The sequence below is a fragment of the Vulpes vulpes genome, chromosome 11 (genome assembly GCF_048418805.1).
Source record: "Vulpes vulpes isolate BD-2025 chromosome 11, VulVul3, whole genome shotgun sequence".
NCBI lineage: Eukaryota > Metazoa > Chordata > Mammalia > Carnivora > Canidae > Vulpes > Vulpes vulpes.
In genome coordinates this window covers 83,085,560-83,100,285 of record NC_132790.1, presented here as the reverse complement: position 1 = coordinate 83,100,285, position 14,726 = coordinate 83,085,560, and the positions used below count along the sequence as shown (strand labels likewise).

Below are 14,726 nucleotides of genomic sequence, written 5' to 3'. Positions count from 1 at the left end.
GTCTATATATATAATTAGTTATTCCTGCAAAAAAAGATTACCAGGCCTGATACTTTAAAAACAATTCATTACAGATGTATTACAAACATCGTCTATTGATTCAAAGTGTAAATAAGGCTTTTAACACAGAAATTCTAGTTTCTCAAAGACACTTCTACTAAAATTTGTAAACTGTAAGATATTTATTGAGGTGTATTTATTGTCTCTAAAACTGGATTCCCTCTCTACAAGAGAAAAATGTGAGTACTGTACTTCAGGTCCAGAAGGTCTATTTTTAAACCTGTTGGAATCTCTCTACAAATAGCTTTCTGCAAATAGCTGAATAGAGGACACAGATTAATTCCTTGATCTAATATCAAGTGAGCTGTAAAATTATTTGTAAGTTAGTTCACTGGGTGGTTTTATTAGTAATAAAAATATTTTAAAAGAAACACCCAAGTTCCAAACCTGAGTCTGCTGAAATGACTTCAGCCGCTTCTTAAACCGTGACGGGAGAACAAAATCACAGCCCCTGGCCAGGAAAGCTAACTCTCCCCTTAAATCCGGGTCCCTTCGTAGAGATGTTTCCTTGATCATCATCTTTGAAAAGTGGATGTTTACTTAGCCACTGTCCAGCACACTTCTGAAGACGGTCAGATTTAATAAGTTGTCAATCTTGTCGGGTAGAAAGGTATTTTCTTCTTATCTCCAAAGGAAATTAAGTTCAAGCATTGTGCTCTCCCAGTCTCCAGGGACCACAATCCATGCTTGTTCTGACATGCAACTGGTTTCCAAATATAGCCAGTGGCTCCCAATACCTGCTCATAATTTTCAAGTTAGAAACACGCCTGCTATGGGCCTGTTGCTCCTTGTAGATAGCTTTATGTCAAATTGACCTGCACATGTTGAGAATACAGAGCCTTCTGGGAAAGGAAGCACCCACTACTCTAGCACCAAAGTTAGAAACATTACAGCTGGACCTAAAAATAGCAACTTCTCAGATAATGCCACCTTCTTAAACTCAGAGTATGTGAAGTGTCAATCCACATAAATCAGTTTCTCCTCAAACTATTAGAAAAAAGAACATGTTGAGCATTTTTAGTTTTGCTATTTAGTGTTTTATGAAAAAACAAGCTATACTTCAAATTTGAACCTGCCATTTTAAGAAGAGTTTTTGTTTTTTGTTTTTTTTCTGATTTGAAGGGAAGCAAATATCCACACCCTCTAGATATATCCAGTTAAAATATGGAGAAAAACTTTCATCCTCAAATAGTAATACAGAAAGAGATTTGTTGGTCTTATATTTTAAAATTAAATCCTTTTCGGGGGGCTTATGTGCAGAAGACTATCTCAGTTCCCAACACACTGTTGAAGTGATTCTGGATCTGGGCACATTTGAAAATTTATTGTCAAAGTGTGGGTTAAGAAAGTCGAACAACTGGGGGTACCTGGATGGCTCAGTCAGTTGGGCATTTGCCTCTTGGTTTTAGCCCAGGTCATGATCTTGAGGTTGTGGGATTGAGGGCTCCTCACTCAGCACAAGTCTGCTTAAGATTCTGTCTCTCCCTCTCCTCCTGTCCCTCCCCAACTTGCACACTCTCTCTCTTTCAAAATAAATAAATTAATAAAATCTTAAAAAAAAAAAAAGTGGGACAACTGAATGCCATAAGAAAGCAGCTTGGCTACAGTAAAGGTACGAAAGATGATCAAATAGTAATGACATAATATGTCTGGAATTTGTGAGACTTTCTTCTTCAAGGAGTTTTAAATCATCTCAGATTTTTTTTAAAATTTTTTTTTATTTATGATAGTCACAGAGAGAGAGAGAGAGAGAGAGGCAGAGACACAGGCAGAGGGAGAAGCAGGCTCCATGCACCGGGAGCCCGACGTGGGATTTGATCCTGGGTCTCCAGGATCGCGCCCTGGGCCAAAGGCAGGCGTTAAACCGCTGCGCCACCCAGGGATCCCTCATCTCAGATTTTTAAAATATTCTATTATTTTATTATATGCTAAACATCTGTCTGACATAGTCATTTACAAATAAATCTTTAAACATCCTCTTCAATCTCATTTTCAATCACATTATTGATCTGTATTTATTTTCTATTTCTAGAAAATATAAACCAAATATAATTACCAAATAAACCCTCAAAACAAAAAATAGCTCACAAGTCTCTTCTACTGAACTTTTGCCAAATTTAGTGGTAATTAAATTCTTTGGATTTACATTGTTTTCTACAACTTATCTTTTTTTTCTTTACTTCAAGACAGGCTGACACTTCATACTGCGTACATTGGGTTTATATGTCTAAACCTGTGGTTTTCAAATTTTTTTCTTTGTAAGCTGTGGAATTCTCCACTCATACAAAATTTTACATGAAAGCTTTCAATATATATTATGGCTGATAGAAGATTAAGATTGAAACCACTGGTCTAATGCTTTAACTTGGACCCTTCCATTTCCCCCAATTTCCTCTCCTGAGACTTACACATGAACTTGGAGTGCTAGCTTTCCCTGATATTTTCCTCTACACTCTTGCCTAGAGTAATCTTTTCCTCCTTCATTATTTAACTTTATCAAAAAAGTCTGTTATGAATGGCACTAGGTCTTAGGCTTATGATTTAATGCTTTTTTAATTAAACCACATCTTAAATTGTATTGCCCCTGTTCTTCCCAACAGCAATGTGTGGCTTTAGGGGAGTGACGTGTCATCCTTTTCTGAGAATGCTCCTTCTCCTCAAATCACATCCACTCACACCACCCTTCAAAATCCAACTCAAATTTTACCTATTTCATGAAGGCTTCCCTATGTAAGCCCCTTTTACTACAATTCTCTTAATGAAATACTGTCCCTCTTAAATGACCTCCATTTAACCTATTCTCTGGTTTAGCCAATGATCTCCATTTCTCCTGTAAAAGAGAGAACCTGATGCCTGGAACACACTGGTCCGTGACTAACAGTTTAGTTTTTGTTATGCTCTCATATTTCTTATCACAGTGGTTGAATAGTATGCTTACTAAGAGTCGGTTGTGCTTGTACCTGCTTGTTTATGTTGGGTGTACCTTTTTTACAGTAATTATTTAGTTTATTTAGTATTATTTAGTTCAATTACATATTACGTTAATGAAATATGAATGAGGAAAAAAGTCACTAAAATTCATAAGATTGAAAATAAAAAGTCTAAGTTGAATTGTTTTATAAAGATTCAGTAAAAAGAGGGCACCTGAGTGGCTCAGTTGGTTGGGCGGCTGATCCTTGGTTTCAGTTCAGGTCATGATCTCCCACTCCTGGGATCGAGCAATGTGTGGGGCTGGCACTCAGGTCTCTGTCCCTCTCCCTCCCACTGTGGCCCTTCCCAATGAGCACAGGTGCCCATCTGTGTTTTTTTTTTTTCTCTCTCTCTCTTTCTCAAGTAAATAGATAAATAAATAAGCAAAACCTTTTTAAAAAGGTTCAGTAAAGGCAAACTGTTAGTAAAACTTTTTTGCTGTAAAATTAGGTATGGGTGAGATAAAGGACAAAAATCATTAAAATCTAGGAGGGAAAAAATAAAATAAAATCTAGGAGGAATCTACATTCAAATTGTTTCACTACTGACTTAAGTTCCTTCTTCATTTTAAAGAAACTAACCTGGAAATCAGTCAACAAATATACTGAGTATGGTTTATTAAAGAAAGATGTCATGGAACTCCAATTTCCAGTGACACTCAAAGACAAGGCTTTGTCCTTCTATCAAAAGATCTAAATAAATTAATGTTCTGAGTTAAAATAAAATGTTTAATATATACATAGAGTTTATGATTCCCTACTGAGTAACTATCAATCCCAATCATGCCCAAGTAAAAGGGCTTCTACTGCAATATTTTATAATCTGATAATTATTTTCCAAAGAGTCTTAACTCTCGAGGGCAAGGCCAATTTTATAGTACTCAACAAGTATTTTTCTGGCCATTTATTATATATAGACAACTCACTGGGTGCCTAGGGTATGGAGATAATAAATAAGTGGTCTCTTCTCTTCTCTACCATACCTAGCATAATGCTGGTTTGGAGCAAAGGACAACGAATACTTTCATTTCATTCACTTCCCATAAATCTCTTAAGTTTCAAAGTCAGAACAAAAGTTTTAAAAAAGCTTGCTCTGAAAAAAAAAAACATAAATAAATAAACAAATAAATAAGCCTGCTCTGCCACACTTTTTTTTAAAAGATGTAATTTATTTATTTGAGAGACAGAGAGAGAGCAAGCCAGAAGCAGGAGGAATGGCAGAGGCAAAGAGAGTAGTAGACTCCCCGCTGAGCAGGGAGCCTGATGTGGGGCTCTGTCCCAGGGCCCTGAGATCATAACACTTAACCAACTGAGCCACCCAGGCACCCTATGCTACACTCTTAAAAAAATATTTCTCCATTTCTTTTGATGATGAAGTGAGCTCTAAGTTTTTTATCTAACTGCTTTCCAAAGAAATCAGAGGGAGAAAAGATCAGATTCCCTAAAAGGGCTTAGGAAAGAACTGGTCTATGGCAACAAGTTAGTAATGGAAAAAGACTATCATGACATTGGATAATTTGCTTTTTACTTATTAACTTGTGCTTGTATGGAAGTAAATGTGTTTGTTTCTAGAAAGGGTCTCAATGAGTTATTTTCAAGAAGTATATAACTGGAACATAGTTGCAAAGAACATGGTTTTTAGAGAGACCTCTTCTTTACTGGGAAAGCATCAAGTATAAGGAATTTCCCTATTGATGCAAACATGACCTATGACCTACTCTCTTTTCTACTTCATGGGCCTGGGTGTTTCTGGGTGAGAGTTTTTCCCTGGAGGGACTAACCAGAATGAAGAATAGAAAACCATTAACACACAGTTTATAAATTCAGCTTGAGACCATGGAAATGTATAATGGAAAGAGTCAACTGTAATGGTCTTCCTAATGTCCTGGAATAAACCAGATCTTTTTCCTGCCTTCTGCAGCATATATGAAGTACATCCAAATAAGATAACTAGCTAACAGTAGGTGTTTCCTGCACGGCTGCCTGCATCTCTTCTTGGCTTGCAGATCATTCATGAACATATTCTGTCTGAAGAAACACACTTGTCCTGTCTAGACAATGTGCTCAACCTGGGTGTTCAAGGCAACTGTGTTAAGACAGCTTGACCAGAGGTTGAAAAAGACTTGTATTCTCTTCTGGGGATGACTGGGATCCATTACTTGTTATCCACCACTTGCTACCTAGACTGAGGTTCCTTATATGTTCCATATGTGTCCCCCTACAGCAAACGTGCAAGGATGATAATCCTTGTGGTGGGCTCCTGGGTACAGAGTTTTACAAGTTCCCTGGCAAGATTAAATGGAAGAGAGGCTAGCCTCTCTACTCTCTATAGTAGAGGCTAGCCTCTACTATAACCCTAAAAAGTAAAGGACTCTTTAAGAATAGCCTTCTAAGAAAAGCAAGAAAGCAAGGACTTATCAGTCCTGAAATGACCTAAAGAACTGAAGAGTGAGTCTAGAAAGACTGTACCCTTAAGGAAAGTGAGACTGGGAAGGGCAAAGGAGAGTAAAGCTGTGTGTGACACCCAACACATTCCATTTTTTTAAGAATTCATTCTTTGAGGCTTAGTTTGAAACTCATGATTGATTCTCTAGAGCTTTCTAAATCCTCTTATAATTCCCTGCCCTTGATCCTTTCAGTGAAGACAATGGTGATATACAATATTAATTCTTCCTCTCTCTGGAAAGAATCAACTCTGTGAGATGTTTTGAGAAAAAAAAATGAGTAGATTAAAAAAGAAAGAGAAAATTTGAACAATTGCCTGAAGAAGTAAATCACTGATTTTGATTTGTATAAAACTGTTAAACAGTTAATACTGCATATGCAATGTGTTATGCCAAAATAAGTTTAGCCTTTATTTTATAAACAAACTTGTAAAGTCATTCACCAGCTTCAGCTGAACATAACTATGAAGACTGAGATACTGTCAACCAAGGCCTCAGAGTGAAGGCCTGTGGGGTAAACCAGGCAGCAAAGCTGTGAAAATCTGAGTGACAGAAATACATAGCACAGCAAGTCTTGGAAACAAGCTCAGTTGTGTTGAATATTAGAATAAGGTCCAGAAAGACAACAGAGTCACTGTGAAGTAACACTAAAGATTCTGTTCAAAGGATGCTATAGAAAAAAAAAGTTACATGTTAAAAAGGAAGCTCTGCTGTATCAGGAGGGTACTTCTGATTCAAAAAAGGAAGCTGTTTTGAAAAACTTAAAAATACTAAACCAAAAGCCTTCTCTGTCCACACAAAGACTTGTATGTGAATGTCCATAGCAGAGTTATTCATAATAGCCAAAAAAGTGGAAACAGCCCAAATATCCATCAGCTGGTAAATGTATAAACAAAATGTGGTATACACATACAATGGAATATGATTTAACCATTCAAAGGAATGAAGCCCTGATACATACTATATGACGAACCTTGGAAACATGCTAAGTGAAAGAAGCCAGATACAAAAGACCACATATTGTATGATTCCATTTACATGAAATGTCCAGAAGAGATAAATCCACAGAGACAGAAAGTAGGTTAACGGTTGCCAGGGATTGAGGGGAGGATGGAATGGGGAGTGATTGCTAATGAATATGGGTTTTGGAGGTGATGAAAATGTTCTGGAATTAGATAGTGCTGGTGGCTGCATAACCTCACTGAATATGCTAAAACCTACTGAAGTATGAACTTCAAAAGGGTGAATTTTATATTTACGTGAATTGTATCTTGAAAAAAGGCTTTCTCAACTTGGCTCTAATTGGCAGAGTAGTTAAAAAAGGTAATAACTTGGAATCATAGACTTAGCTTAAAATACCATTGCAAATGAGGTTTAAGAGAAGAAATTGATTATAAGCTAATTAGTTAATTACTCTTAATCCTAAATTTTGATATCTCTCTCCTTTAGGCTCTAACTTGGTGTTCACACATTGTTTAATCGCTTGTTTTGTGCAATTGATATATTTTACTCTTAAAGAATGAACACTGAAGTGAGGAAGAAGGTTGGGTGGTGGTTATTTATGGCTTCTTTGCTCCTGGCCTGATCCTTGAGCCTTAAGTTTATTGGTTGCAGCAAAACAAGAGATCTAATAAGCATTCTGCGTCTTGCTTCAGTTGCCTCCAAATGACAGGAACACATTCCATGACTAACAACAGAACCTACAAACCAAATATTTTTGCCTCTCAGTATTCCTAATATTTGGAGGTAGATATTCTTCTAGGATCTGGGGCAAGGTGAGATAATTAAGAGTCTAAAATCATTAGACATAATAATTCTTGGACCTTTAGAATTGCTAGTTCCTAGAGTTTTTCTGTCCGCCTTAGTCTGCTTTTCTTCTTCCCTCTCTCTTTCAGGAATTACTTCAATTAGAGATTGCTCATTATAGAGCACAAGAATTCAGTTTTAGCCTACCAATATAACCAATATATCAGACAACTAAAGTTAAGAGAAACAGAGGGTTTCCAATCCACTGACATTACCATAGTACATGTCAATGAACACACAATGGCAGTTCTATAAAATACCTTGCCCAGCATCTTCATTGGTTGTGTGTGTGTGTGTGTGTGTGTGTGTGTGTGTGTGATTTCTCAGTAATTTTGGGTGAGAGCTCAATTCACAAATGTCAAATGAGAAGGCTGGAATTGATGGCCAAAACTCTAGTGATGAGAGGTGCCTGGGTGGCTCGATCAGCTGAGCATCTGCCTTTGGCTTGAGTCATGATCCCAGGGTCCTGGAATCCAGCTCCACATGGGGCTCCCTGCTCAGTGAGGAGCCTGCTTATCCTTCTCCCTCTGCTCCTCCCACCCAATCTATCCATCTCAAATAAATAAAATCTTAAAAAAATTTTTTTTAAAAAACCTCTAGTGGTGAGCATTATAAATAAAATAGCTGATAGAACTGTGTTTCTTAGATGCCAAGTGCCTTTTGTAAGCCATGTTTAAAGATGGGAGAACTGTAACATATTTAACTGCTGACTGAAAGACCTAGTAAAGGGGAAAAATTGATGAAAGCAGGAGAAAAAAAGGCCAATCAGGGAGGAAAGTCCCTGAGTTAATGGGAGAGGATGGGACCTACAGACAAGTACAGTGGTTGGTCTTACTTAAGTGCCCAGATCATTCACATGTAATAACAGAATAGTAATAATACTAATAGTAGAATAGAAAAGGAGATAGTAATAGAAAAGGAGAGAGTATACAGGTACTGATATGTTTAGGTGGCTTGCTAAAGATCCTCCTTCTGATTGGCTCCCTTTTCTTAGTAAAATAGGAAACAAGGTCATTAGCTGAAGGTGAAAATGGAAGAGGGGATGTTAGGAAACAGAGAAGAAGGTATGAATCATTTGTAGAGTGGCAAAGTGAAAGATTAGGGAGCTGTTGTAGGATTGCCAGATAGCACTGAGGGCCCACTAGAGGTTGGTGGTCATGTATTGTAAAGACCACTGAGTATTGTGTGATTTTCTCCAGCTAAGGTTAGCTGCACAAATAAAAGCTCAAAGTTGACAGAGAACACAATTTAATGTAAGCTGCGGTCTTTCCGGGGAGGGCGGGGGTACTATGAAATGAGGGTAAGACAAAGAAGCTGAGAATAGATTCAGGAGAATGATTTAAATGATGAACTATGGCAGTGGTTCTCAAAAAGGATCATGCACCAGAATTACCTGAAGGGTTTGTTAAACCACTGATTGTTGGGTCCCATCCTTACAGTTTCAATTCAGTAGGTGAGGGCTGGGGCCTGAAAATATGTATTTTTATCAAGCACCCAGGTGATGCTGATGCTGCTGGATGGGAACCATACTTTTTAAACCACTGACATAAACACAGAACGAAGGAATGAGTAGCTGAAGGACAGAGGACAACTTCAATTGGAGAGGTCAAGGAACTGAGAAGCTTGTGTACTAGACGCTTCATCTACTGAAAACTCACAAGACTGTAGCAAAAATAGTACTGGGAAGTGTCATAAAGTCAAGAGAGAAGATCTTCAAGAAATAAGGGAAATTGGGCAGCCCCGATGGCCCAGTGGTTTGGCGCCTTCAGCCTGGGGTATGATCCTGGAGACTCAGGATGGAGTCCCACGTCGGGCTCCCTGCATGGAGCCTGCTTCTCCCTCTGCCTGTGTCTCTGCCTCTCTCTCTCTCTCTGTGTCTGTCATGAATAAATAAAATCTTTTAGAAAAAAAAAAAAGAAGGGAAATAACCTGGGGGTAGTAGATGTCTGCAACCAGAAGGAGCAACCAGGTGGTGAGTCTGATGGCAGTAATTCAAGGTTAGAGGAGAAGTAGGAAGTTTCAGGGAGGTAGGAAAAAGAATAGCTTGGAAGTAGCCATAAAAAGCAAGAATATTCACTGCTCTCTCCAGGCCTAGTGGGTGAGGAGGCAAACTGGGAAAGAAAAAAAGCCAACCTTTCACATGGCTATCTTGAGAGAGAGAGAGAGATTTCAGTTAAAACACGGAGGTAAAGGGAATGTTTAGGAAGAGTCTGATTTATGTAGGAGATAATGAGTGATGAGTTCAAGGAGAAGATGTGGGGAGTTGGAGGGGTTGGATGTGGACTAAGAGGATGTACAAGAATAGAGCAGAAGAGTGACAATCTGGATTCCTGGACTACTTCTGGTGATTGGTGCAAAGAGAGATGAAGAATCGACTCTATCAGTTCTGATGGTCTTCAAGCAGAGAGGGGTGAAGCTGTGAGTGCTGGGCAGGCCTGTGAGGGAGGCCTGAGGGCATAGCAGGGGCAAGTTGAGTTCTGGGAGCTCCTTTTTCACTCCTGCCAAGGATGGTGTGGAGGGACTACATGCATCAGGAGCACCTGGATATTCGGACTCATATTTTACTAGAATTCTAGGGGAACATGCATAATTTGGTGCATGTTTACCCCCTAATTTTTTGTGTACACACAAACATATTAAGAAAAAGGGATCATATTTGTATATCTGTTTTGCAATTTACATTTTTAATTATTTTATCTCGGCCATTTTTCTAGATCAGTATATACATATCTCAAGTTCTTTTGAATATAAGTGGAGTCCTATCTGAGATAGCTGATGCTGATTCATTAGAAAAAATGCAGATACACATGCACCTGACCTCGGAAGCCACTAATGGTAGAGGGGTAAACACAGGTTGAACTCATTCTGCAAACTCCTACTTGCTACTGGCCAGATCCCATTACTTTTATTAATCTACACTGTGGTTAAATGAAATAGGAGGAAGTATGGTTCCCAACTGTCTTTTTGAGTGTTTTCATTTCTACTCAAACATTCCCAGCACTGAACCAAAGAAGCCATCAGTACCTTAATAAAGCTAGGGGAGAAGAAACATTTTCCCTCAATGATATGACTAGCTAATCTCAATGAAGGCATGCATGGATATCAACCCAAAAAATAAAGACAGAGAAGCATTTACTTTAAATGCTCCAAAATAAACTTTTTTTTTTTCAGAATAAACTTTTAATAAGGTTCCTAAAGTGAGCTTTGCTAGAATTTTAAATTTATTTTCATAATTATTATGCATTTAAATATATATACAAACTTCTACAGTATAATATCTTAACTTTGAGAAAACCAAAATGTTAGATCATTAACCTAGGAAGGCACTCTATTCCTCCTTGGAATGGTATCTCAGACACAAATTCCTCATCAGGTTCAGAAGAAAGCAGAGTTCTAGTAATACCCAAATCCTGCCCACCCTGAAAGATTTCTCTGACCCTCTCGGACATCTTCAAACAACAACAACAACAAAAACAAAAACAAAACAAAACCTAGTTGTACTGAAAGATTAAATGGCCAGAAAAATTCTTTTCCAACCTAAATTCACGGGGATGAAGATGGAACTTTTAAGAATGGGTAAAAGGACAATTAGACAATGAGATGTATAGGTATCCCTTAAACACAAAGGACAAATTTTCAGAATTAAACTGAGTATGTGGAGGTTCTACAATAGGGCCTGAGGGTGCAATGGTGAACAAGAGAGCCCTCTTCTCAAAATGCCTACAGTCTATAATCAAGAGAGTTCCATCCTGCAATAAAGGTTAATGATCTTAATGGGGTTCTCTCTTCTTGAGAGAGGAAAGGTGATGAGACCTTCCCTAGAATACGACAGGTGTTAAAAGCTAGAGAAATTAAGAGGCCATCCATGTAGTCTCCCTTACTGGATTCCTCTAAGATGTTAAGATGCTCACATGCTCACATGTTAAGATAGATGGAGAGGATTAAGGTACATTTTAATGTCTTGGAATGGAATGGAATAGAATAGAATGGTACTAGTCCAAGTCACTGTGAGAAATAAACCTCTAATCTTAGTATCATTGACACTATGATAACACCAAGAGCCAGCACCTTAAGTATATTAGTTGAATTAAGAGTACAGAATCCGGGGCACCTGGAGGGCTCAGTGGTTGGGCATCTGTCTTTGGCTTGGGGAGTGATCCCTAGGTGCTGGGATCGAGTCCCACATTGGGCTCCTTTCAGGGGCCTGCTTCTCCCTCTGCCTTGTCTCTGCCTCTCTCTCTGTACCTCTCATGAATAAATAAATAAAATCTTAAAAAAAAAATTTGTTTTTAAAAAAGAGTACAGAATCCATATCCAAATGCTTTCTCCTCCAGAGAAACTTCCTTGAATTCCACAAGCTGGGACATTCCCTCTCCCTTCTCTGAGTTCCTGTAGGACTTCATCTGTCTCTCTCTTATGGAATCTATTCTTTCTCCTTTGCATCCCAGTAGAGAGCTCACCTCCCCTATTAGGCTGTGGGCTCCACAAAGGCTTATCATGTCTGATTGATAGGAAAATAAGAGAATAAATTTGAACTGTTTTGCCTATCAAAATAAAAATCTAAGTAGGCATGAGTAGACTATTAAAAGTCAATAGAGGGGGATCCCTGGGTGGCTCAGCGGTTTAATGCCTGCCTTTGGCCCAGGGCGCGATCCTGGAGTCCCGGGATCGAGTCCCACGTCGGGCTCCCGGCATGGAGCCTGTTTCTCCCTCCTCCTGTCTCTCTCTCTCTCTCTCTCTCTCTCTCTCTATCATGAATGAATAAATAAATAATTTTTAAAAAAAGTCAATAGAATGTCCGTCACTAAAAAGAAATCTTCTGGTGAAGGGAATAGTAAATCTACTGCCAGGGCATCTCAGAAACCAAAGCCACAAAATTGGTGGGCACGAGTCAAGCACTTAAAATCTGTTAGAGCACTCATCACCTAAGTCTAAGACTCTTGTGCTAGGATAAATTGGTTACGGAATGGGTTAGATTGACACTAGGTCAGCTGCCAACCTCAGGAAGACTGTGCAGCAAGGTACACTGTAAAACATCACAAAGTACCCAACTGAGCAGCACATTCCTCTTTAGCTATTAATGTGGCACCAAGAGACCCAGGATTAGCCTGCAGATAAGAAAGATCTTAGGAAAACTGCAGAAGCCAACAAAGAGTGAGAACTCTTACCACGGTTGGCTCTGGATCTCTGTGGTGTTCAGTAGAGAAAGGAAGGTAAAATTTCACTGTTCCCTCCTTTCTAAACGCATTCTCTAATGAATTTGGTTTGGGGGTACCCATTGCTTGTCGATCCTTTCTTTCCCAGGGACAGCTACTGCCTTATTTGTCTGCAGAATTTGGCTTAGTTTTCTGCCTATCTTGCACACCCAGGTTGTCTACTATTGTATATGCAGGCAGGTCAACCATCAGACTGCAAGCCTAATAAATGGCTGGAAAAATAAGGGTTGCACTCCATTTGTGCCTAGGGTCCTACCAATTGCTGTGAGCTCTTGGGGGAACTGTCTTTCTCTCTTTTGGCTATCTTTGGGAGTGGCTCTGGATCTTGGGAGGGTAGTATCTTTAGCACCCTCTTGGGAATGCCTCTTGCATCCAAGGGGTTGTTTCATACTGCTGGGGATATTTACTGTTTGCCCCAGCTGAAACCTGACAAGATATTTGAAAATATTTAAGTAGCTCTATGGTCAGAAGCTGGCCAAATTGGAAGTTGATATTCAGAGCCTGACAGAACTTTTTCTTTAGATCTTCTCCCCTAGCCTAAATAAAACTACATACCCAGAGGGGAAGGAAAACATTCCAAAAACAAACAGCTCTAAATCTAGAACACAGAAATCTTTTGATTTCTAGCTTAAAGATTTCCCTGATACAAAGTAGCAAACTGAAGATAATGTAGTTGGATGTGTATGTCAATATCTTAATATCATTCGGGTTACAACTTGATTCTTTGAGGAATTAAAAGTAAACGTCCTATAAATGGAACCTTTATAAAAACAGAAAAAGCCCAACTGTGCTTTATACCAATCTTCAGTGCTCCCCTATTCATTTCAAAAGGCTTGTGCATATCATAAAAATTCTGGTCTTCGGAAACAGAAGTCCTTTTTGGAGGAACTTGTATTCTTTCTCTGCCTTTGAGATGTAATTGTTCTATCTGGTCTTCCCTAGGAACAAGGTAATTCTTATCAGAAGGAGGGGGAAAAAAGGAAAGGCTATTTGGAAACTCAGTGAATGAAAAAAATCTTAACGCTTCTCTACAAATATTAGCCAGCCATTGATGCAGGTAACCTTAAAATTTATCCCTTCTGCCAGAAACACAATTGGACCCAATTTTTCTTTAAAAAAAAAAAAAAAACGAGTGAATTTTGCATTGTTATACCTATCTCATGGCTAAATTTCCAAAACAAAACCTGTAAGATCCGTGTTTGTGTCTATCTGTATGTTTATGTATGTCTATGGTTATATGTTATAGATGGTTGATATTTTTCTACCTCCAGATAGTACTGCCAAAATGAATTTATAAAGAAGCTCTATTGGTTAAAAAAAACTTAAGTGTTTATATGAATCAAGAACACACTCTCAGAAATACAGAAACTAACCCAAATGTTTTTCAAGTTCACATGATCTAGGATAATCTCTGGGAGGAAAAACTAGTTTAAGTTTGTTGGTTTAACTAAAACAGGCATCGGACGCCTGGGTGGCTCAGCGGTTAAGTGCACCTGCCTTTGGCTCAGGGCCTGATCCTGGAGTTCAGGGACCGAGTCCCACATCACGCTTCCTGAGAGGAGCCTGCTTTTCCCTCTATGTGTCTGCCTCTCTCTGCATCTCTAATGAATAAATAAATAAATAAATGAAAATATCTTTAAAAAAACTAAGACTAGCATGTCTTTAGAACTGTCAATATTAAATATAATGCAAACATACACCTCTTATTCTTCCTAGGTTTACTAAAAGTCAAAAGAGCTCATATTATCTCTGTTGCAAAATCTGTCAGCCAGAAAGATAACTTAAGATGATGGCTAACTGCTCATTCCCTCATGAAAGTTTCATAATTGTTAAGAAGAACAAGTCAATTAAATAGATGTACGTTAAAGTTTATAAATGCACTTCTCAATAATAATTATGCTTTATAATAGGTCTACTTAAAAATAGTTTCCAAAATCTTTTTGGTAACTTGAAACCTTAAGATTATACTGAATTAAGTTAAATTATAGATTTTCACTGAATATGGATCATTTCCAAGTAAGATAAATTACTGAGATTATTTACTGAACACTGAAACTTGGTTTTCTTTTACAGAGTAACTAAAATAATTGGGTCTATTAGTAAACACATGTTGTGCCACATTGAAAAATTAAGAATTTTAATTAATAATTAAAATTACTGGAATAATAAGGGTAAAAGAAAACTGTATATTAAAAATTGGTAAGGAAAGTAGAATATGTCTTTGGATAGGG

The 14,726-nt window shown here is 38.2% G+C and overlaps 1 protein-coding gene across 5 annotated transcripts in view; it reads right to left on the bottom strand.

Moving 5' to 3' along the window:
• The window catches only part of PPP2R3A (protein phosphatase 2 regulatory subunit B''alpha), a 196,316-nt gene that overhangs the window by 123,529 nt on the left and 58,061 nt on the right, over positions 1 to 14,726 (bottom strand). The window contains exon 1 of one of the 5 annotated variants that reach the window (XM_072726919.1): positions 448 to 955. The exons of the other annotated variants lie outside the window; for them this stretch is intronic. Coding sequence (XP_072583020.1) covers positions 448 to 579 — 132 coding nt within the window. The 5' untranslated portion in view covers positions 580 to 955. Of the gene's footprint in view, positions 1 to 447; positions 956 to 14,726 lie in introns of those variants that run through there. 5 annotated transcript variants of the gene reach the window in all.